Source organism: Somniosus microcephalus, chromosome 32, assembly GCF_052327205.1.
Source record: "Somniosus microcephalus isolate GS21.2 chromosome 32, FLI_Smic_1.0, whole genome shotgun sequence".
NCBI lineage: Eukaryota > Metazoa > Chordata > Chondrichthyes > Squaliformes > Somniosidae > Somniosus > Somniosus microcephalus.
Genome location: NC_141018.1, coordinates 12,422,420 through 12,443,876, shown reverse-complemented (window position 1 = coordinate 12,443,876; position 21,457 = coordinate 12,422,420). Strand labels below are relative to the sequence as shown.

Here is a 21,457-nt window from a genome sequence, read left to right as displayed (position 1 = left end):
CACATGTTGCTAAGCAACAGGGAAGCCTGGATTTGTTGCTGTGTACGGAGCTCTCGTACCTTTTAACTATACCTCTCTGTAATCCGGACTTTTTGATAAACCAGCACCACGCCGGTCCCGTTGATGCCGGATAATAAAGAGTTTCCTGTACTGCCCCTCCCGACAGTGCAGCGCTCCCTCAGTACTGCCCCTCCGACAGTGCAGCACTCCCTCAGTACTGCCCCTCCGACAGAGCAGTGCTCCCTCAGTACTGCCCCTCCCGACAGTGCAGCGCTCCCTCAGTACTGCCCCTCCGACAGTGCAGCGCTCCCTCAGTATTGCCCCTCCGACAGAGCAGCGCTCCCTCAGTACTGCCCCTCCGACAGTGCCGCGCTCCCTCAGTACTGCCCCTCCGACAGTGCAGCGCTCCCTCAGTACTGCCCCTCCGACAGTGCAGCGCTCCCTCAGTACTGCACCTCCGGCAGTGCAGCGCTCCCTCAGTACTGCCCCTCCGGCAGTGCAGCGCTCCCTCAGTACTGCCCCTCCGGCAGTGCAGCGCTCCCTCAGTACTGCCCCTCCGACAGTGCAGCGCTCCCTCAGTACTGCCCCTCCGACAGTGCAGCCCTCCCTCAGTACTGCCCCTGCAACAGTGCAGCCCTCCCTCAGTACTGCCCCTCCAACAGTGCAGCGCTCCCTCAGTACTGCCTCTCCGACAGTGCAGCGCTCCCTCAGTACTGCCTCTCCGACAGTGCAGCGCTCCCTCAGTACTGCCCCTCCGACAGTGCAGTGCTCCCTCAGTACTGCACCTCCGACAGTGCAGCACTCCCTCAGTACTGCCCCTCCGGCAGTGCAGCGCTCCCTCAGTACTGCCCCTCCGACAGTGCAGCGCTCCCTCAGTACTGCCCCTCCGACAGTGCAGCGCTCCCTCAGTACTGCACTGTCAGCCTGGATTACGTGCTCAAGTCTCTGGAGTGGGGCTTGAACCCACGACCTTCTGACTCGGAGGAGAGAGTGCTGCCCTCTGAAACCCCTGAAAGGCCAAAGGGGTATTTTTGGGACAGTGTGACGAAGAGAGTAGTTAGAGCCAGTATTAAACAACAGGAGGATGGTTGTCTAAGGATGAAGAATGAGGACTGCGAGGATTATAGAAAACAACAAAAAGAGACCAAGAAACTAATGAGGCAAAGAGGGAGCATGAAGAAATCTGTACCAAAGGTTAATAGCAAAAGGTTTTCTAAGTACATTAAGAGTTAGCAATGAGGGTGGATTTGAACAGATCACAGCATGACAATGGTAGAGGATAAAAGCATGGCAGGACTGCTAAGTGAATAATTTGCTTTAGGTTTTCGTGTCAGAGGGGGTACAATACCACAGATAGAGTAAGGAGAGTTTAGTGAGCAGAGAAAATGAAGAGATTATCGCCACGGCGAATCATTACTGGACTGATTTTATGTAGGACCCTTTACAGCCAGCATACCGAGGGTTTAATCCATCAATCTGGTGAATGTTAATTCAAACACATGCTCTAGCCCAGACTCATTCATCTAGGACTATGGGCTTTAAAGCAGATAAAGGCAAATATTGGAAATTCTCATACACAAACATGTATGGATAGTTCAGTAACTGCCGGAGTGTGAATCTGGACACGTTACCTCAGTGTAGCGGAGAGCGTCAGGATTGATGACAGCGTAATCCTCAGCGCACATTCGAGCCGCATTCTGCAGATATTTCATGAATTCCGGCATTTCATTCCAGACAGCATTCTTCAGCTCCTGTAACAGATCACCACACGATTACAACGTCAGTGTTCTCGCTCAGGCCAGCAACCCCAGCATCGAAGCTTTGACCATGCTCGATCAGCTCCAATGGACAGGTCACATTGTCCGCATGCCCGATACGAGACTCCCAAAACAAGCGCTCTACTCGGAGCTCCGGCACGGCAAGAGAGCCCCAGGTGGGCAGAGGAAACGCTTCAAGGACACCCTCAAAGCCTCCTTGAAAAAGTGCAACATCCCCACCGACACCTGGGAATCCCTGGCCCAAGACTGCACAAAGTGGAGGAGAAGCATCCGGGAAGGCGCCGAACACCTTGAGTCTCTTCGCCGGGAGCAAGCGGAAGCCAAACACAGGCAGCGCAAGGAGCGCACGTCAACCCAAGCACCCCACCCACCCACCCCTTCAACCACCGTCTGCCCCACCTGTGACAGAGACTGTAGGTCCCGCACTGGACTCATCAGTCACCTGAGAACTCATTTTTAATGTGGAAGCAAGTCATCCTCGGTTCCGAGGGACTGCCTAAGAAGAAGAAGAAGAAGAAGACAACTGCAACTAACTGGAGGCAAACCACATAGAGAGAGATTCAGTGAATACCACAAACAATGATCCGGGAGGAGAGCGAGCTTGAAAAGAAGTTAATTATGAGGGAATGTGGATTGAACTAGGGAAGGTAAAGTGGAAAAAATATTGACAAAGAGATGGAACAGTGGGAAATTACACAGAATGTACATCACAGAAACAGGCCATTCGGCCCAACTGGTCTATGCTAGTGTTTATGCTCCACACGAGGCTCCGCCCACCCTACTTCATCTCAAATATTTAAAGCGATCAAGAGTGTTCAGGAGAAGTATATTCCAACAAACTAGTCAATAATGAGACGTCTTGGATAAGAAAGAGATAAGGATAAAATTGAAACGAAAGGAAAAGGCATACACAAAGTACATAGACAACAAAGGAGAGGGTGACAAAAGGGAATACGAAGAGGTCAAGAAACCAAAAAAACAATTAAGAAGGCAAAGAGAAACTATGAAATTAAATTATCAAAGAATATAAAAAGAAATAAAGTATTCTAGGGACAGATAAATAACAAAAGGAAAATTAAGATAGGGATAGGGCCACTAAGGGATACACACGATAAACTCACAGGTAATGACAGCAATATTGAATAATTACTTTGCCTCAGTACTTAGCAGGGAGACTAACGGGGTGGACATGACATTAGAAGAGATCAAAAAGATATTGGCCCAGAAATTCGGGTCGGGGGCTTCCCATGGGTGCAAGCCTCCGACCTGCACTTACCTAGCGCGCCGGCCGTTGTACTGTGGGCCCGCGTGGGATTCCGATCCTGGGCCTCCTCCAGCTGCCGGCGTGCAGTGCTTGCGTATCCCAGGGGCGCCGTTAGTTCGAAGCGTCCCCTGGGATCACGTGGGCCATGGGGAGCCAATGGTAGCAGGGAATCTGTATTCATAGATTTGACAGGAAGACCTATCAAAACTATGAATACAATTCAGCCCCAAAACATCACTAAAACTTCAAATAATTTTTTTTTTAAATCACATTTTTAAAATAACTATATATAAATTACATTAAATAACTATTTTAAACAATAATTTAAATTTTTGAAAAAATTAATTAGTTTCTAATGGGGCTAAAAATAAACTTACCTTTCTTTAAAGTATTTAAAAATAACCTGTGGAAAAAATGTTTTAATTTTACTTAATTCACCACTTACCTTGTTAAAAGCAGGCCTTGCGATTGCTTTTTAAAAGTGTAACTGCTGGAGACTTACCCTCCCGGAGAAACCTGCAAAAAAAAACGAAGTTCCAGGCGTACGCGCTGCCTCTCCGGCGCACGCGTTCGACCTGTGAACCCCTTCCTTTAAGGGAACGGAAGTTCCGGTTTCCCGCGCATGCGCAGTGCATGCACGAAACCGGCACTTTAGTTGGGCCTACGCTTGAGTACCCAGCACGTACTCACCTGTGGGGACCCGAAGTTCTGGCCCATAAAGACATTGAAGGTAGAAAGGGGGAGATAATAGATAAAATAATCAAACTTAGAGGCTAAAACCCCTAGTCCGAATGGATTGCATCCGCGCATATTAAAAGAGGTTAGGGAAGAGACAGCAGAGACACTATTGCATATGTATAAAAATTCATTAGAAAAGGGCATAGTGCCAGAGGACTGGCAGACAGCCAATGTGATTCCTATATATAAAAAGGGAGATAGAACAAGCCCAGGGAACTATAGACCAATTAGCTTAATGTCGGTGGTAGGAATAATATTGGAATCTTTATTCAAAGATGTAATAGAAAAACAACTAGAAACTGAAAATATAGTAAAGAGTAGGTCAACACCGATTTCAAAGGGGTAGGTCGTGCTTGACCAACCATATTGAATCCTATGAAGAAGAAGTAACAGAAAGAGTAGACAAGGGTAATGCAGCGGATATGAAATAGATGGACTTTCAAAAGGGCTTCAATAAGGCACCGCACAATAGACTCATGACTAAGGTCAGAGCATGTGGAGTCAGGGGACAAGTAGAAGATTGGAGAGCAAGCTGGCTACAGAACTGAAAACAGAGAGTAGGGCTTAAAGGTAATTACTCAGATTGGCAAATGATGGGAAGTGGTGTTCCACAGGGATCGCTGCTGGGATCACTTAGCATTTACAGAAATGATTTGGACTCGGGAATCGGAAGGGCAATTTCAAAATTTGCTGTTGACACCAAATCGGGAGGTGTAGTGAATAGAGAGGACTGCGCCAAAATACAGGAAGACTTTAATTAACTTGCAGAATGGGCGTGTAATTGACAAATGAATTTCAATATAGGTAAGTGTGAGATGGTGCATTCTGGTAGGAAGAATAAGGAGGCCACAAATTCCTCGGAGTGTCTAAAAGGGGTAGAGGAACAGAGGGATCTGGGGGTACAGAGCCACATCACTAAAAGTAGCGACACAAGTTAACAAGGCCACGAAAAGTGCAAACAAAGCACTGGGGCTCACTTCTTGGGGAATACAATTCAAAAGCAGAGAAGTTATGCTGAACTTGTGTAGAACTTTGGTTCGACCACACTAACTAGTCTCCATATTACAAAAAGGAGATAGAGGCACTGGAGAAGGTGCAAAGAAATGGCGGATACCAGAACTGAGCGGTTAGACCAATTCGGAAAGACTAAACAAGCTGGAACTCTTTACTCTGGAGGAGAAGGCCGAGGGGTGAGCCGACAGAGGTCGTCAGAATTATGAAGGGATTCGATAGGGTCGACACAGAGAGGATGTTTCCAACTGTGAGGGAGAAGAGAGGGGGTCATGTAAGATGGTCACTAATAAATCCAAGAGGGAATTCAGGAGAAACATCTTTACCCAGAGAGTGGCGAGAATGTGGAACTCGCTACCACAGGGAGTGGCGGTGAATAGTATAAATGCATTTAAGGGGAAGCTAGATAAATACATGAGGGAGAAAGGAATAGAAGGGTATGTCGATGGAATGAGATGAAGAGAGGTGGGACAAGGCTCGTGTGGAGCATAAACAATTACAATGATTAATAATAGACATTTAACAATACTGATTTTTTTTTTTTTGAGGAGGCAGTGGATGGAAATCATTGTCCCCCTAAAGTGTGTGGGAGGGACTCCATGACAGAATAATCAGACATGGTCACTGGACAGATGGGCCGAATGGCCTTTCCTCGCTCTGGAATTTACGCTAAGTTCAACGTGGCCTGAAAAAAAACACGTGAGTAAATCCACAAAAATCAGAATTCGGATGACATTCAAAAATCAGAAAGCTTTATAATTCAAAACTACAAGTGTCCTTCAGTTTACTCACAGAATACTGCACAAGATATCCGTACACTTTGCCCTGTAGCCGTCCTGTCCGCTGCACGTTCTTGTATTTCTTCATGAGCTGCACATAGTTCCTTTGGTCACTCTCACTGAGAGCGGAGAAGCGGGGATAAGGCACTCTGGGTTCGGGGAGGGGAAACGCTGCCGCTGAACCTTTGCTGCTCTGTTCAGCTGGTGCAGAGGACTGGGGTTTGGAGACCGGATTGGGCAGCGGTTGCAGCTCGGGTGGGGTGGGGGTCTCGCTGCTTTCCACCGTTTGCCTGGCAGGGGTGTAAAAGAGTGTTCATCCTCAGGTGGCTCAAAATTAAATCAGAATAAACTAACACTGCAACCCGACAATGAACTTGGGGGAAGACAGTACAATTACAGAGCTGCTCCTTCCCTGCCGTGATTAGATAGTGCCTGTTACATAGAATTACAACCAGAGAAACAGGCCATTCCGCTCGACTGCTCCACACTGGTCTCCTCCCACCCGACTTCATCTAACCCTTCTCCCAAACCTTCACTCCATTTAATCTCACCCATCTAAAAATGTCAGCCGTGGCCCAGTGGGTAGCACCCTCGCCTCTGAGTCAGACGGTCGTGGGTTCAAGTCCCACTCCAGGGACTTGAGCACATAAATCTAGGCTGACACTCCAGTGCAGTGCTGAGAGAGTGCTGCACTGTCAGAGGTGCCGTCTTTCGGATGAGACGTTAAACCGAGGCCCCGTTTGCTCTCTCAGGTGGACGTAAAAGATCCCAGGGCACTATTTCGAAAAAGAGCAGGGGAGTTATCCCTGGTGTCCTGGCCAATATTTATCCCTCAACCAGCTTAACAAAAAACCGATGATGTGGTCATTACCACATTGCTGTTTGTGGGAGCTTGCTGTGCGCAAATTGGCTGCTGCGTTTCCCACATTACAACAGTGACTGCACTCCAAAAGTACTTCATTGACTGTAAAGCTCTTTGAGATGTCCAGTGGTCCTGAAAGGCGCTATAGAAATGCAAGTCTTTCTTTTAAAATTCAGTTCCCCTCACAGTTTATCGTCTCAACTAACGGACAGCTCCTCTGGGTGTACCTGCCGAAGGTAGCTTCCGTATAAAGCGTCCGTAAGGGTGACCCCGAGCTTCCGGTGGCCTGTCACTTTAATTCTCCGCTCCACTCCCACTCTGACCTCACCGACCTCGGCCTCTTGCACTGTTCCAATGAAGCTCAGCGTAAGCTCGAGGAACAGCACCTCATCTTTCGATTCGGTACTTTACAGCCCCCTGGACTCAACATTGAGTTCAACAATTTCAGACCATAACCTCGGCCCTATTGTTTTTTTTAATCTATTTTATTTTCTCTCTCTCACATGGCAGCTGTCTTTCATTCAGCCATTGCCATTTACACTTCATCTAGAGCCATCTTTTGTTTCTTAACTTGTCCCATTACCATCTCCTTTGGCCTTGCACCATCTCTTAATCTCTCCCGCCTTCCACCCTATCACAGACCTTCCCTTTTGTTCTTCCCTCCCCTCCCCACTTTCCCCGCCCCTGCACTTGCTTAAAAACCTGTTCCACCTCCAGTTATTTCCAGTTCTGACGAAGGATCATCGACCTGAAACGTTAACTCTCTTTCTCTCTCCACAGATGCTGCCTGACCTGCTGAGTATTTCCAGCATTTTGTTTTTACTTCAGATTTCCAGCATCCGCAGTATTTTGCTTTCGAATCCGTATAAAGTGGCTTGGCTTCTCGCTGGTGCTGAAGTTACAGAGCGATTCCCGAGTCAGGGCCTGCAGGAGGGAGTCTCTGCTTTGTGCTGCCAGCAGATTGGGCACGAACTTCAATTCTACAAAACGTCAGCATCAGACTGCGGGCAATGCTCCCTTTAAGCTGCACAGACGCGCAGCTCTCTGGACCTCCCGCGCAGCCAGCTCGCCGGCTTTTCAACGTGAAAAACCGAGCATGCGCGGTATTTTGAATGGGCCGCGCAGCCCCCCAAAAATTTAACGGGAACACTGACTCTGCAGCTCTGACCATTCACGGTAGCCGGGCGGTTACGGTGCTGAGGCAAACCCTGCTATGGCAAAATGTGAAACTGAAGTCAGTACATCTGGTCATTTGTAAGCTGGCACCAATCTCCCAGATTGTGGTTACAACCCAACGGGTTCACTTATGTCCTTTGGAGAGGGGAACTTGCAGTCCTTTGGGCTTCATGGATAGAGGTATTGAGTGCAGAAGTAGGGAAGTTGTGCTGAACCTTTGTGGAGCGCTGGTTAGACCACAGCTGGAGTATTGCGTCCAGTTCTGGTCACCACACTTTAGGAAGGATGTGAAGGCCCTTGAGAGGGTGCAGAGGAGATTTACCAGCATGGTTCCGGGGATGGGGGATCTTAGCTACAAGGACAGGTTGGAGAAGCTGGATTTGTTTTCATTAAAGCAAAGGAGGTTGAGGGGTGATTTGATCGAGGTGTACAAGATTATGACAGGTTTGGATAGACTAGATGGGGAAAGGCTGTTCCCACTAGTTGATGGTACAAGGACTAGGGGACACAGATTTAAGGTTTTGGGCAATGCGAGGAAAAACTTTTTTACGCAGCGAGTGGTTTTCAAGGGGAGACTGGATAGGCACTTGAGGGAAATAAACTTGCAGGGCTACGGTGATAGAGCGGGGGAATGGGACTGACTGGATTGCTCTACAGAGAGCCGGCACGGACTCGATGGGCCGAATGGCGGCCTCCTATGCCGTTATGACTCTATGACTTACCCCGTATGGCCTACACGTGACTCCAGTCCCACACTATGTGGTCGACTTTGTATGATTGGATGCACCAGGTAACTATGGATTGGGCAATAAATGCTGCATTCCTGTCTCAATCACCCCAAGAACAATCTCCTTCAGTACTGCACTGCAGTGTCAGCCCAGACTGTGTGCTAAGTCTTAGAGTGGAGCTCTGAGCATCTTAGGACCCAGAGGCGAGAGTGCTACCAACTGAGCCAAGCTGACATTCAGCACAGCCACTAAAGAAAGAACGTGCATTTATATAGCGACTCTCATGACCTCAGGAAGCTTTACAGAGTGTCGGCAGAGACAGTCTGAGAAACCATTTAAACATTAGCTGGAATGAGTGAAACGTACCTGGCACATTCCTCAATCACAAAGTTTGCAAGACGCCCATTCTTTAAACAGCCAGCACAGAATGAAATCTCAGGCGGCTGACCGGGCTGGTGATAGAACAGTAACGCCAACTAACCTGCCACCCAGTGCCCGCTGCTGCCGCTCGCTGCTCATTTATGTACCAACGGCAATTAGTTTACACCAATCAGCTCTCGACATGAAGATCTTAAGGATCAGTGCGTTGTCCAGACTAACCACTGCACACAACAGGTGTTAAATATTCCAGTACCTGCTCACTATTGCCAACAATTCTGAGAAGGTCGGGGCCATGGAGTAGCGATTGTACATGTCATGGGTAAAGAACTCCTCACTCCCGTTTGTGGGCTGAATGTCCCTGTTAAAGAGAAATGTAAAAGATAGAATTATCAGTGCTGTACACACATCAGTGTTAAAGCAAGAGGAGCTTGTATTTATATTACGCTTGCGTCTGCGCTCACTCGGAGCTCGAACTCCAAACCATCGTCAACACCTTCACCGAAGCGTATGAGAGCATGGGCCTTACACTAAACATCCGTAAGACAAAGGTCCTTTACCAACCTGCCCCCGCCACACAGTACTGCCCCCTGATTAACAAAATCCACGACAAGGCCTTGGACAACGTGGACCACTTTCCATACCTCGGGAGCCTACTGCCAACAAGGGCAGACGTCGACGACGAAGTCCAACACCGCCTTCAGTGTGCCAGTGCAGCCTTCGGTCGCCTGAGGAAGAGAGTGTTTGAAGGCCAGGACCTCAAACCCAGCACTAAGCTCATGGTCTACAGGGCAGCAGTGATACCTGACCTCCTGTATGCCTCAGACATGGACCATGTACCGCCGGCACCTCAAAGCACTGGAGAGGTACCACCAACGCTGCCTCCGCAAGATCCTGCAAATCCATTGGCAGAATAGACGCACCAACGTCAGTGTTCTCGCTCAGGCCAACATCCCCAGCATCGAAGCTTTGACCACGCTCAATCAGCTCTGATGGACGGGTCACATTGTCCGCATGCCCAATACGAGACTCCCAAAACAAGCGCTCTACTCGGAGCTCCGGCACGGCAAGGGAGTCCCAGGTGGGCAGAGGAAACGCTTCAAGGACACCCGCAAAGCCTCCTTGAAAAAGTGCAACGTCCCCACCGACACCTGGGAATCCCTGGCCCAAGACTGCATGAAGTGGAGGAGAAGCATTTGGGAAGGCGCCGAACACCTCGAGTCTCTTCGCCGGGAGCAAGCGGAAGCCAAGCGCAAACAGCGGAAGGAGCGCACGTCAACCCAAGCACCCCACCCACCCGCCCCTTCAACCACCGTCTGCCCCACCTGTGACAGAGACTGTAGGTCCTGCATTGGACTCATCAGTCACCTGAGAACTCATTTTTAGTGTGGAAGCAAGTCATCCTCGGTTCCGAGGGACTGCCTAAGAAGCAGCAGCAGCTCTCACATCCACAAAACATCCCAGACACTTTACAGCCAACAAGTTAATTTTCAAATCTGGGTTTTGTAAGTGAAGACAGCAGATATTTTACGCACAGCAAGATGCCACAATTCAACCAGCAATGTGATAATGTCCAGATAATCTGCTTTAGTTTGTTTCAGTGACAATTATTGGCCAGGACACCGGGGAGAACTCCCAGCTCTTCCAATAGCGTCATGGGATCTTTTACACCCAACTATTCCCGACCCCGACACAAACACACACCGAGCACGCTCCCCCCCCCTTCCTTTTCTCCTCTCTAGCTCTCTCTCCCTCTACCCACCGTCTCTCTCTCTCTCCCCCCCAGTCAATCTCTCCCCCCAGTCTCTCTCTCTGTCTCCCCCCCGTTTCTCTCTCCCCCCCCAGTTCCTCTCGCTCCCCCCAGTCTCTCTCTCTCTCTCCACCCCAGTCTCTCTCGCTCTCTCCCCCGGTCTCTCTCTCTCTCTCTCTCTCCCCCCCGTCTCTCTCTCTCTCTCCCCCCCGTCTCTCTCTCTCTCTCTCCCCCCCGATCTCTCTCTCTCCCCCCCGGTCTCTCTCTCCCCCCGTCTCTCTCTCTCTCTCTCCCCCGTCTCTCTCTCTCTCTCCCCCCGTCTCTCGCTCTCTCTCCCCCCGTCTCTCGCTCTCTCTCCCCCCGTCTCTCGCTCTCTCTCCCCCGTCTCTCGCTCTCTCTCCCCCCGTCTCTCGCTCTCTCTCCCCCCGTCTCTCGCTCTCTCTTCCCCCGTCTCTCGCTCTCTCTCCCCCCGTCTCTCGCTCTCTCCCCCCGTCTCTCGCTCTCTCTCCCCCCGTCTCTCGCTCTCTCTCCCCCCGTCTCTCGTTCTCTCTCCCCCCGTCTCTCGCTCTCTCTCCCCCCGTCTCTCGCTCTCTCTCCCCCCGTCTCTCGCTCTCTCTCCCCCCGTCTCTCGCTCTCTCTCCCCCCGTCTCTCGCTCTCTCTCCCCCCGTCTCTCGCTCTCTCCCCCGTCTCTCGCTCTCTCTCCCCCCGTCTCTCACTCTCCCCGTCTCTCGCTCTCTCTCCCCCGTCTCTCTCTCTCCCCCGTCACTCTCTCTCCGTCCCCCCGTCACTCTCTCTCTCCGTCCCCCCGTCTCTCTCTCTCCCCCCCGTCTCTCTCTCTCCCCCCCCAGTCTCTCTCTCTCTCCCCCCCCAGTCTCTCTCTCTCCCCCCCAGTCTCTCTCTCTCTCTCCCCCCCGTCTCTCTCTCTTTCACCCCCAGTATCTCTCTCTCCCCCCGTCTCTCCCGCCCCCCAGTCTCTCTCTCTCCCGCCCCAGTCTCTCTCTCCCCCCCAGTCTCTCTCCCATTCCCCCATCTCTCTCTGCACCCCCCAAGTCTCTCTCTCCCCCTCCCCAAGTCTCTCTCTCTGCCCCCCCAAGTCTCTCTCTCTGCCCCCCCCAAGTCTCTCTCTCTCCCTCCCACAAGTCTCTCTCTCCCCCCCAGTCTCTCTCTCCCCCTCCCCCCCAGTCTCTCTCTCCCCCTCCCCCCCAGTCTCTCTCTCCCCCCCAGTCTCTCTCTCCCCCCCGGTCTCTCTCTCCCCCCCCAGTCTCTCTCTCCCCCCCCAGTCTCCCTCTCCCCCCCTCGTCTCTCCTCCCCCCCTCGTCTCTCCTCCCCCCCTCGTCTCTCTCCTCCCCCCTCGTCTCTCCCCTCCCCCCCTGTCTCTCCTCCCCCCGTCTCTCCTCCCCCCCTCGTCTCTCCTCCCCCCCTCGTCTCTCCTCCCCCCCTCGTCTCTCCTCCCCCCCAGTCTCTCTCCTCCCTGCCCCCCCATCTCTCTCCTCCCCGCCCCCCCTCATCTCTCTCCTCCCCGCCCCCCTCGTCTCTCTCCTCCCCGCCCCCCTCGTCTCTCTCCTCCCCGCCCCCCTCGTCTCTCTCCCCCCCGTCTCTCTACCCCCGCCCCCCCTCGTCTCTCTCCTCCCCGCCCCCCTCGTCTCTCTCCCCCCCGTCTCTCTACCCCCGCCCCCCCTCGTCTCTCTCCTCCCCGCCCCCCCCGTCTCTCTCCCCCCGTCTCTCTCCGCCCCCCCCTGTCTCTCTCCCGCCCCACCTCGTCTCTCTCCGCCCCCCCTCGTCTCTCTAGCCCCGTCTCTCTCCACCCCCCCCTCGTCTCCCCCCGTCTCTCTCCCCACCCCGTCTCTCCCCCCCCGTCTCTCTCCCCCCCATCTCTCTCCACCCCCCCGTCTCTCTCTCTCTCTCCCCCGTCTCTCGCTCTCTCTCTCCCCCCGTCTCTCGCTCTCTCTCCCCCCGTCTCTCGCTCTCTCTCCCCCCCGTCTCTCGCTCTCTCTCCCCCCGTCTCTCGCTCTCTCGTCTCCGCTCTCTCCCCCCCGTCTCTCGCTCTCTCTCCCCCCTCCCCCGTCTCTCGCTCTCTCTCCCCGTCTCTCGCTCTCTCTCCCCCCGTCTCTCGCTCTCTCTCCCCCCGTCACTCTCTCTCTCCGTCCCCCCGTCTCTCTCTCTCTCCCCCCGTCTCTCTCTCTCCCCCCGTCACTCTCTCGCTCTCCCCCCCACGTCTCTCTCTGCCCCCCAGTCTCTCTCTCCCCGTCCCCAGTCTCTCTCTCTCTCCCGCCCCCCAGTCTCTCTCTCTCTCCCGCCCCCCAGTCTCTCTCTCTCTCCCGCCCCCCAGTCTCTCTCTCTCCCGCCCCAGTCTCTCTCTCCCCCCCCAGTCTCTCTCCCACCCCCGTCTCTCCTCCCCGTCTCTCCCATTCCCCCATCTCTCTCTCCCCCCCACCTCCAAGTCTCTCTCTCTGCCCCCCCAGTCTCTCTCTCTCCCCAAGTCGCTCTCTCCCCCCGAAGTCTCTCTCTCCCTCCCCCAAGTCTCTCTCTCTCCCTCCCCCAAGTCTCTCTCTCTCCCTCCAAGTCTCTCTCTCTCCCTCCCCCAAGTCTCTCTCTCCCCCCGTCTCTCTCCCCCCAGTCTCTCTCTCTCCCCACCCGTCTCTCTCTACCCCACCCCCCAGTCTCTCTCTCCCCCCCGTCACTCTCTCCCCCCCCAGTCTCTCTCTCCCGTCCCAGTCTCTCTCCCCCCCCAGTCTCTCTCTCCCCCCCACGTCTCTATCTGCCCCCCAGTCTCTCTCTCTCCCCCGTCCCCAGTCTCTCTCTCTCCCCCCCAGTCTCTCTCTCTCTCCCGCCCCAGTCTCTCTCTCTCTCCCGCCCCAGTCTCTCTCTCCCACCCCCCCGTCTCTCCCATTCCCCCATCTCTCTCCCCCCGTCTCTCTCCCACCCACCCCCCCTCCCCTCGTCTCTCTCCTCCCCCCCCCCCGTCTCTCTCCCCCCCCCCGGTCTCTCTCCCACCCACCCCCCCTCCCCTCGTCTCTCTCCTCCCCCCCCCGTCTCTCTCCCCCCCCCCCGGTCTCTCTCCCACCCACCCCCCCTCCCCTCGTCTCTCTCCTCCCCGCCCCCCCTCGTCTCTCTCCCCCCCCCCCGTCTCTCTCCGCCCCCCTCGTCTCTCCCCCCCCGCGTCTCTCCTCCCCGCGCCCCCCCTCGTCTCTCTCCCCCCACCCCCCCTCGTCTCTCTCCTCCCCGCCCCCCTTCGTCTCTCTCCCCCTCCCCCCTCGTCTCTCGCCCCCCTCCCCCTCGTCTCTCTCCTCCCCGCCCCCCCTCGTCTCTCTCCCCCCGTCTCTCTCCTCCCCGCACCCCCTCGTCTCTCTCCCCCCCCCTCGTCTCTCTCCCCCCCCCGTCTCTCTCCCCCCCGCCCCCCCCTCGTCTCTCTCCTCCCCGCCCCCCCTCGTCTCTCTCCACCCCCGTCTCTCTCCCCCCCCGGTCTCTCTCCTCCCCCGGTCTCTCTCCCCCCCCTCCGTCTCTATCCCCCCCCCACCCCCCTGTCTCTCTCCCACCCCCACCCCCCCGTCTCTCTCCCCCCACCCCCCCGTCTCTCTCCCCCCCCACCCCCCCGTCTCTCTCCCCCCACACCCCGTCTCTCTCTCCCCCACCCCCCCGTCTCTCTCCCCCCACCCCCCGTCTCTCTCTCCCCACCCCCCCGTCTCTCTCTCCCCACCCCCCCGTCTCTCTCTCTGCCCACCCCCCCTTCCCCTCCCCCTCTCTCCCTCTCCCCCGTCCCCTCCCCCTCTCTCCCTCTCCCCCTCTCTCTCCCCCTCCCCCTCTCTACCCCCACCCTCCGTCTCTCTCTCTCCCCCCACCCCCGTCTCTCTCTCTCCCCCCACCCCCGTCTCTCTCTCTCCCCCCACCCCCCGTCTCTCTCTCTCCCCCACCCCCCGTCTCTCTCTCTCCCCCCACCCCCCGTCTCTCTCTCTCCCCCCACCCCCCGTCTCTCTCTCTCCCCCCAGCCCCGTCTCTCTCTCTCCCCCCAACCCCCGTCTCTCTCTCTCTCCCCCCAACCCCCGTCTCTCTCTCTCTACCCCCACCCCCCGGTCTCTCTCTCTCCCCCCACCCCCCGTCTCTCTCTCTCTCCCCACCCCCCGTCTCTCTCCACCCCCCCCCCCCCCGGTCTCTCTCCCCCCCCCCCCACCCCCGGTCTCTCTCCCCCCCGCCCCCCCACCCCGGTCTCTCTCCCCCCCCCCGGTCTCTCTCTCTCCCCCCCCCACCCCCCCGTCTCTCTCTCTCTCCCCCCCCCACCCCCCGTCTCTCTCTCTCTCCCCCCGTCTCTCTCTCTCTCCCCCCCCCCCACGTCTCTCTCTCTCTCCCCCCCGTCTCTCTCTCTCCCCCCCCACCCCCGTCTCTCTCTCTCTCCCCCCCCACCCCCCGTCTCTCTCTCTCTCCCCCCCCACCCCCCGTCTCTCTCTCCCCCCCCACCCCCCGTCTCTCTCTCCCCCCCCACCCCCCGTCTCTCTCCCCCCCCACCCCCCGTCTCTCTCTCCCCCCCCACCCCCGTCTCTCTCTCCCCCCCCACCCCCCGTCTCTCTCTCTCTCCCCCCCCACCCCCCGTCTCTCTCTCTCTCCCCCCCCACCCCCCGTCTCTCTCTCTCTCCCCCCCCACCCCCCGTCTCTCTCTCTCTCCCCCCCCACCCCCCGTCTCTCTCTCTCTCTCTCCCCCCCCCCACCCCCCGTCTCTCTCTCTCCCCCCACCCCCCGTCTCTCTCTCTCTCCCCCACCCCAGGCCCCGTCTCTCTCACAATTCACAATTCACAATTCAAATCGCTTTATTGGCATGATAAGTTACATCTTATGTTGCCAAAGCATCAAAATACATTTATGGTTTAGCACATAAACGCAGTTCTATTCATACAGTGTATAAACAGGTATATCCCTGAGTGTATAAATATACATTCGCATTGTTTATATATATTCTTTTCTTAGTTTACTGGTTGTCCCTCTGTTCATGGCAAGCTGTAACATAGTGTGCCGCCAGTGTTATACAGCTTCTCTCCTCTCCCAGTAGGAATGGGAGTTTTTGGTTGTCATTCAGATTTCTGAAATCAGGGCATATTTGTGAGAATTTTTGGTAGAAATTCTCCCTGATGCCCTGATATTTTCCACAAGCTGTGAGGAAGTGCATCTCTGTCTCCACTACTCCCTGACTGCAGTGAGAGCATATCCTGTCCTCTCTTGGCAGCCTGGTCTGCCTGTGTCTGCCTTTTTTGATCGCTAGGCTATGTTCGCTAAGTCTGTACCTTGTCAAGGTTCTTCTCAGTTTGTTATCCTTTACCATGGTCAGGTAATCAGCTATGTTGTATTGTCTGTTTAGGGCCAAGTAGCAATTGAGTTTGCTTTGGGTTTTTGTTGTTTCTGCCCAATATGTCAGATATTTTTCCTTTTGCTTAGCGACGATTGTGTTGGGTCGAATTCTTTGTGTTACCCTGTCACTGTCCTGGGGCTGGTTATTGTTAGTATTGTTAGTAGTTACTTCACTGAGTCCCAGGACTAGTTGACTGAGGGTATTCTTCTTTATGGTCAGCTCTTGGCATTTCAGGGCGTCGTAGTGATAGCATTGGGGATTGCTCATTTGTAGGTGATTCCAAAATTTGGTGGCTCTTTTTTGGATAGTGATTATTAATGGATATTGACCTAGTTCCGCCCTGCATGCATTGTTTACTGTTTTCCTTTGAGTCCGGAGGATACTTTTACAGAATTCTGCATGTAGGATCTCAATTGGGTGTTTGTCCCATTTTGCAAATTCTTGTTGAGTTAGCAGTCCCCATACCTCACTGCCATAGAGTGCAATTGGTTCAATTACTGATTTGAAAATTTTGAGCCAAATGCTAATTGGGATTTCTATTTGGATTGATTTTTTGATGGCATAGAAAGCCCTTCTTGCTTTCTCTTTCAGTTCATTCACAGCCAGTTTGAAGTTTCCCGTAGAACTGATTTTTAAGCCCAAGTATGTGTAGTTAGTGGTTTGTTCAATTTTGGTTGTTCCTACTGTGAAATTTATTTTGGGTCCCTGATGTTTGGATCTTTGCTGGAACACAAGGACTTTGGTTTTTTGGGGATTTATTGTCAGGGCCCAAGTCTGGCAGTACGACTCCAGCAGGTCCAGGTTTTGCTGTAGCCCCTCTTTAGTAGGTGACAGCAGAACCAGGTCGTCTGCATAGAGGAGGAATTTAACCTTGGATTCATATAGGGTGAGGCCGGGTGCTGTAGATTGTTCAAGTAGTTTTGCCAATCCATTTATGTAAATATTAAAGAGTGTCGGTGAGATTGGCGAGCCCTGCGTCACCCCCCGCCCCTGTGGGAAGTATTTTGTTTGTTTGTCTCCAATTTTAACTGCACATTTGTTGTTTGTATACATTGATTTAATTACATCATATGTTTTCCCTCCTACCCCACTTTCGATAAGTTTCAGGAATAAACCGTCATGCCAGATGGAGTCGAAAGCCTTCTGGAAATCTACAAAGCATGCGTAGATTTTGCTTTTGTTATGGTGAACGTGTTTGTCAATTAGGGTCTGTAGGGTGAAGATATGATCGGATGTTCTATAGTTTGGCAGGAATCCAATTTGGCTTTTACTCAAGACATTGTGCTCCTCAAGGAAGTTTATAAGTCTTTTGTTTATGATGCTACAGAATACCTTCCCCAGGTTACTGTTTACAGATGCCTCGATAGTTGTTTGGGTCGATTTTGTCCCCACTTTTGTATATGGGCGTTATGAGTCCTTTGTTCCAGATATCAGGGAAATAACCGACACTCAGAACCAAGTTGAAGAGTTTTAGGATAGCCAGTTTCATTTTGTTGTCTGTGTGTTTAATCATCTCGTTTAGTATGCCGTCTGTCCCGCAGGCTTTTCCTGGTCGCAGGTCCTTGAGTTTTTCAAGAAGTTCTTTTTCTGTTATTATGGCGTCCAGCGGGTTTTGGTTATCTTTTATGGCCATTTCTAGCTTTTCCAGTTTTTTGCATATTTGGTTTTGCTCTGGTCTTAGTGTGTTTTTCTGGTATAATTTTTCAAAGTGGTTTACCCATGTGTCCCCATTTTGAATGGCCAAATCGTCGTGTTGTTTTTTGTGTAGTGTTTTCAAGTTTTCCCAGAAACAATTGGAATCAATGGATTCCTCCATGGAGCTGAGTGTATTCTTAATATATTGCTCTTTTTTGGTCCTGAGTGTGTTTCTGTATTGTGTTAGTGTCTGACAATAAGTAAGGCGTAGTTCCTCGTTTTCTGGATGTCTGTGTTTTTGGTTTGATATTTTTCTAAGTTTTTTCCTCATGTTATGGCAATCTCGGTCAAACCATTTTTCATAGTTTTTTGTTTTGGGTTTGTTCTTGCGAGCTTTCAAGTTTGCATTTGTTGCCAAATTATCAAAAATATTGTTTAGTTTACTAACTGCCCGGTTTACGCCTTCTTTATTGTGAGTGTATATGTTATCCAGAAAGGTGTCTAAGAGAGCTTGAGTTGATGCATTGCTAATTGTTTTCTGGTATTTTTCCGTGTCGTTTTTGGCCCATCTGTACGATTTTTTGGTGTTGTACAGTTTACTGGGTTGTGTTTCTATGTTGTTTGTTTCTGTCTTTTTGAGGAACATAGTAATTTGACTGTGATCTGACAGTGTTGTTTGTGGTTTGACTGTGAATGCTCTGAAAGAGGATGGGTCTAAGTCTGTAATCATATAGTCTACTGTGCTGCAGCCAAGAGGTGAGCAATAGGTCGATCTTCCTAGGAGGTCTCCTATGAACCTACCATTGACAATGTACAGACCCAGGTTTCGACAGAGCTGTAGTAGCTGTTTTCCGTTGGTATTTGACTGCTTGTCGCAGTTATGCCTGTATGGAAGGGAAGGGATGTCAAAGTGGTTATTCCCGAAAACGTAATTGTTTCCCTGATTATTGGTGAAGTCTGGTTCTTCGCCCGTTCTTGAATTGAGGTCCCCACAGATCAACACGTTCCCCTGGGCCTGGTATTGGATAATTTCCCCCTCCCACCCCCCGTCTCTCTCTCTCTCCCCCCTCCCACCCCCCGTCTCTCTCTCTCTCCCCCCCCCCACCCCCCGTGTCTCTCTCTCTCTCCCCCCCCCCACCCCCCGTGTCTCTCTCTCTCTCCCCCCCCCCACCCCCCGTGTCTCTCTCTCTCCCCCCCACCCCCCGTCTCTCTCTCTCCCCCCCCACCCCCCGTCTCTCTCTCTCTCCCCCCCACCCGCCGTCTCTCTCTCTCTCCCCCCACCCCCGTCTCTCTCTCTCCCCCCCCCCACCCCCCCGTCTCTCTCTCCCCCCCACCCTCCCGTCTCTCTCTCCCCCCCCCACCCCCCCGTCTCTCTCTCCCCCCCCACCCCCCCGTCTCTCTCTCTCTCCCCCCCCACCCCCCGTCTCTCTCTCTCCCCCCCCCACCCCCCGTGTCTCTCTCTCCCCCCCCACCCCCCCGTGTCTCTCTCTCCCCCCCCACCCCCCCGTCTCTCTCTCTCCCCCCCACCCCCCCGTCTCTCTCTCTCTCCCCCCTCCCACCCCCCGTCTCTCTCTCTCTCCCCCCTCCCACCCCCCGTCTCTCTCTCTCTCCCCCCCACCCCCCGTCTCTCTCTCTCTCCCCCCCCACCCCCCGTGTCTCTCTCTCCCCCCCCACCCCCCCGTGTCTCTCTCTCCCCCCCCACCCCCCCGTCTCTCTCTCTCCCCCCTCCCACCCCCCGTCTCTCTCTCTCTCCCCCCTCCCACCCCCCGTCTCTCTCTCTCTCCCCCCCACCCCCCGTGTCTCTCTCTCTCTCCCCCCCCACCCCCCGTGTCTCTCTCTCTCTCTCCCCCCCCACCCCCCGTCTCTCTCTCTCTCCCCCCCCACCCCCCGTCTCTCTCTCTCTCCCCCCCCACCCCCCGTCTCTCTCTCTCTCCCCCCCCCACCCCCCGTCTCTCTCTCTCTCCCCCCCCCACCCCCGTCTCTCTCTCTCCACCCCCCCCCACCCCCCCGTCTCTCTCTCTCCCGCCCCCCACCCCCCGTCTCTCTCTCTCCCCCCCCCACCCCCGTCTCTCTCTCTCCACCCCCCCCACCCCCCGTCTCTCTCTCTCTCTTCCCCCCACCCCCCCGTCTCTCTCCCCCCCCCACACCCCGTCTCTCTCTCTCTCCCCCCCAACCCCCGTCTCTCTCTCTCCCCCCCCAACCCCCCCGTCTCTCTCTCTCCCCCACCCACCCCCGTCTCTCTCTCCCCCCCCACCCCCCGTCTCTCTCTCTCTCCCCCCCCACCCCCGTCTCTCTCCCCCCCCCACCCCCCGTCTCTCTCTCTCTCCCCCCCACCCCCCGTCTCTCTCTCTCTCCCCCCCCACCCCCCGTCTCTCTCTCTCTCCCCCCACCCCCCGTCTCTCTCTCTCCCCCCCACCCCCCGTCTCTCTCTCTCCCCCCCCACCCCCCGTCTCTCTCTCTCCCCCCGTCTCTCTCTCTCCCCCCCACCCCCCGTCTCTCTCTCCCCCCCACCCCCGTCTCTCTCTCTCTCCCACCCCCCGTCTCTCTCTCTCTCTCCCCCCCACCCCCCGTCTCTCTCTCTCTCTCCCCCACCCCCCGTCTCTCTCTCTCTCTTCCCCCCACCCCCCGTCTCTCTCTCTCCCCCCACCCCCCGTCTCTCTCTCTCCCCCCCACCCCCCGTCTCTCTCTCTCTCTCCCCCACCCCCCGTCTCTCTCTCTCTCTCCCCCCCACCCCCCGTCTCTCTCTCTCTCTCCCCCACCCCCGTCTCTCTCACTCTCTCCCCCCCACCCCCCGTCTCTCTCTCTCCCCCCACCCCCCGTCTCTCTCTCTCTCTCCCCCCCCACCCCCCGTCTCTCTCTCTCTCTCTCCCCCACCCCCCGTCTCTCTCTCTCTCTCCCCCCCGTCTCTCTCTCTCTCTCCCCCCCGTCTCTCTCTCTCTCTCCCCCCCACCCCCCGTCTCTCTCTCTCCCCCCCACCCCCGTCTCTCTCTCTCTCCCCCCCACCCCCCGTCTCTCTCTCTCCCCCCCACCCCCGTCTCTCTCTCTCTCCCCCCCACCCCCGTCTCTCTCTCTCCCCCCCACCCCCCGTCTCTCTCTCTCTCCCCCCACCCCCCGTCTCTCTCCCCCCCACCCCCCGTCTCTCTCTCTCTCCCCCCCACCCCCCGTCTCTCTCTCTCTCCCCCCCACCCCCCGTCTCTCTCCCCCCCACCCCCGTCTCTCTCTCTCTCCCCCACCCCCCGTCCCTCTCTCTCTCCCCCCACCCCCCGTCCCTCTCTCTCTCCCCCCCACCCCCCGTCCCTCTCTCTCTCTCCCCCACCCCCCGTCTCTCTCTCCCCCCACCCCCGTCTCTCTCCCCCCCACCCCCCGCTCTCTCTCCCCCCACCCCCCGTCTCTCTCTCACCCCCCACCCCCCGTCTCTCTCTCACCCCCCCACCCCCGTCTCTCTCTCTCTCCCCCCCACCCCCCGTCTCTCTCTCTCTCCCCCACCCCCCGTCTCTCTCTCTCTCCCACCCCCGTCTCTCTCTCTCCCCCCACCCCCCGTCTCTCTCTCTCTCTCCCCCACCCCCCGTCTCTCTCTCTCTCTCCCCCCCCCCGTCTCTCTCTCCCCCCCACCCCCCGTCTCTCTCTCTCTCCCCCACCCCCCGTCTCTCTCTCTCTCTCCCCCACCCCCGTCTCTCTCTCTCTCTCCCCCCCACCCCCCGTCTCTCTCTCTCTCTCCCCCACCCCCCGTCTCTCTCACTCTCTCCCCCCCACCCCCCGTCTCTCTCTCTCCCCCACCCCCCGTCTCTCTCCCCCCCACCCCCCGTCTCTCTCTCTCTCTCTCCCCACCCCCGTCTCTCTCTCTCTCCCCCCGTCTCTCTCTCTCCCCCCCACCCCCCGTCTCTCTCTCTCCCCCCACCCCCCGTCTCTCTCTCTCTCCCCCCACCCCCGTCTCTCTCTCTCCCCCCCACCCCCGTCTCTCTCTCTCCCCCCCACCCCCCGTCTCTCTCTCTCCCCCCCACCCCCGTCTCTCTCTCTCCCCC

At 55.4% G+C, this 21,457-nt stretch overlaps 1 protein-coding gene across 2 annotated transcripts in view; it reads right to left on the bottom strand.

Moving 5' to 3' along the window:
- The window catches only part of ice2 (interactor of little elongator complex ELL subunit 2), a 143,589-nt gene extending 125,255 nt beyond the window's left edge, over nucleotides 1-18,334 (bottom strand). The window contains exons 1-4 of one of the 2 annotated variants that reach the window (XM_085972086.1): nucleotides 18,237-18,334; nucleotides 8,971-9,075; nucleotides 5,584-5,860; nucleotides 1,632-1,751 (exon numbers count right to left, since the gene is read on the bottom strand). In XM_085972086.1, coding sequence (XP_085828212.1) covers nucleotides 1,632-1,751; nucleotides 5,584-5,860; nucleotides 8,971-9,029 — 456 coding nt within the window. In that variant the 5' untranslated portion in view covers nucleotides 9,030-9,075; nucleotides 18,237-18,334. The remainder of the gene's footprint in view (nucleotides 1-1,631; nucleotides 1,752-5,583; nucleotides 5,861-8,970; nucleotides 9,076-18,236) is intronic. The other variant, XM_085972085.1, reaches the window with a different exon arrangement.
- Nucleotides 18,335-21,457: the final 3,123 nt, after the last annotated feature.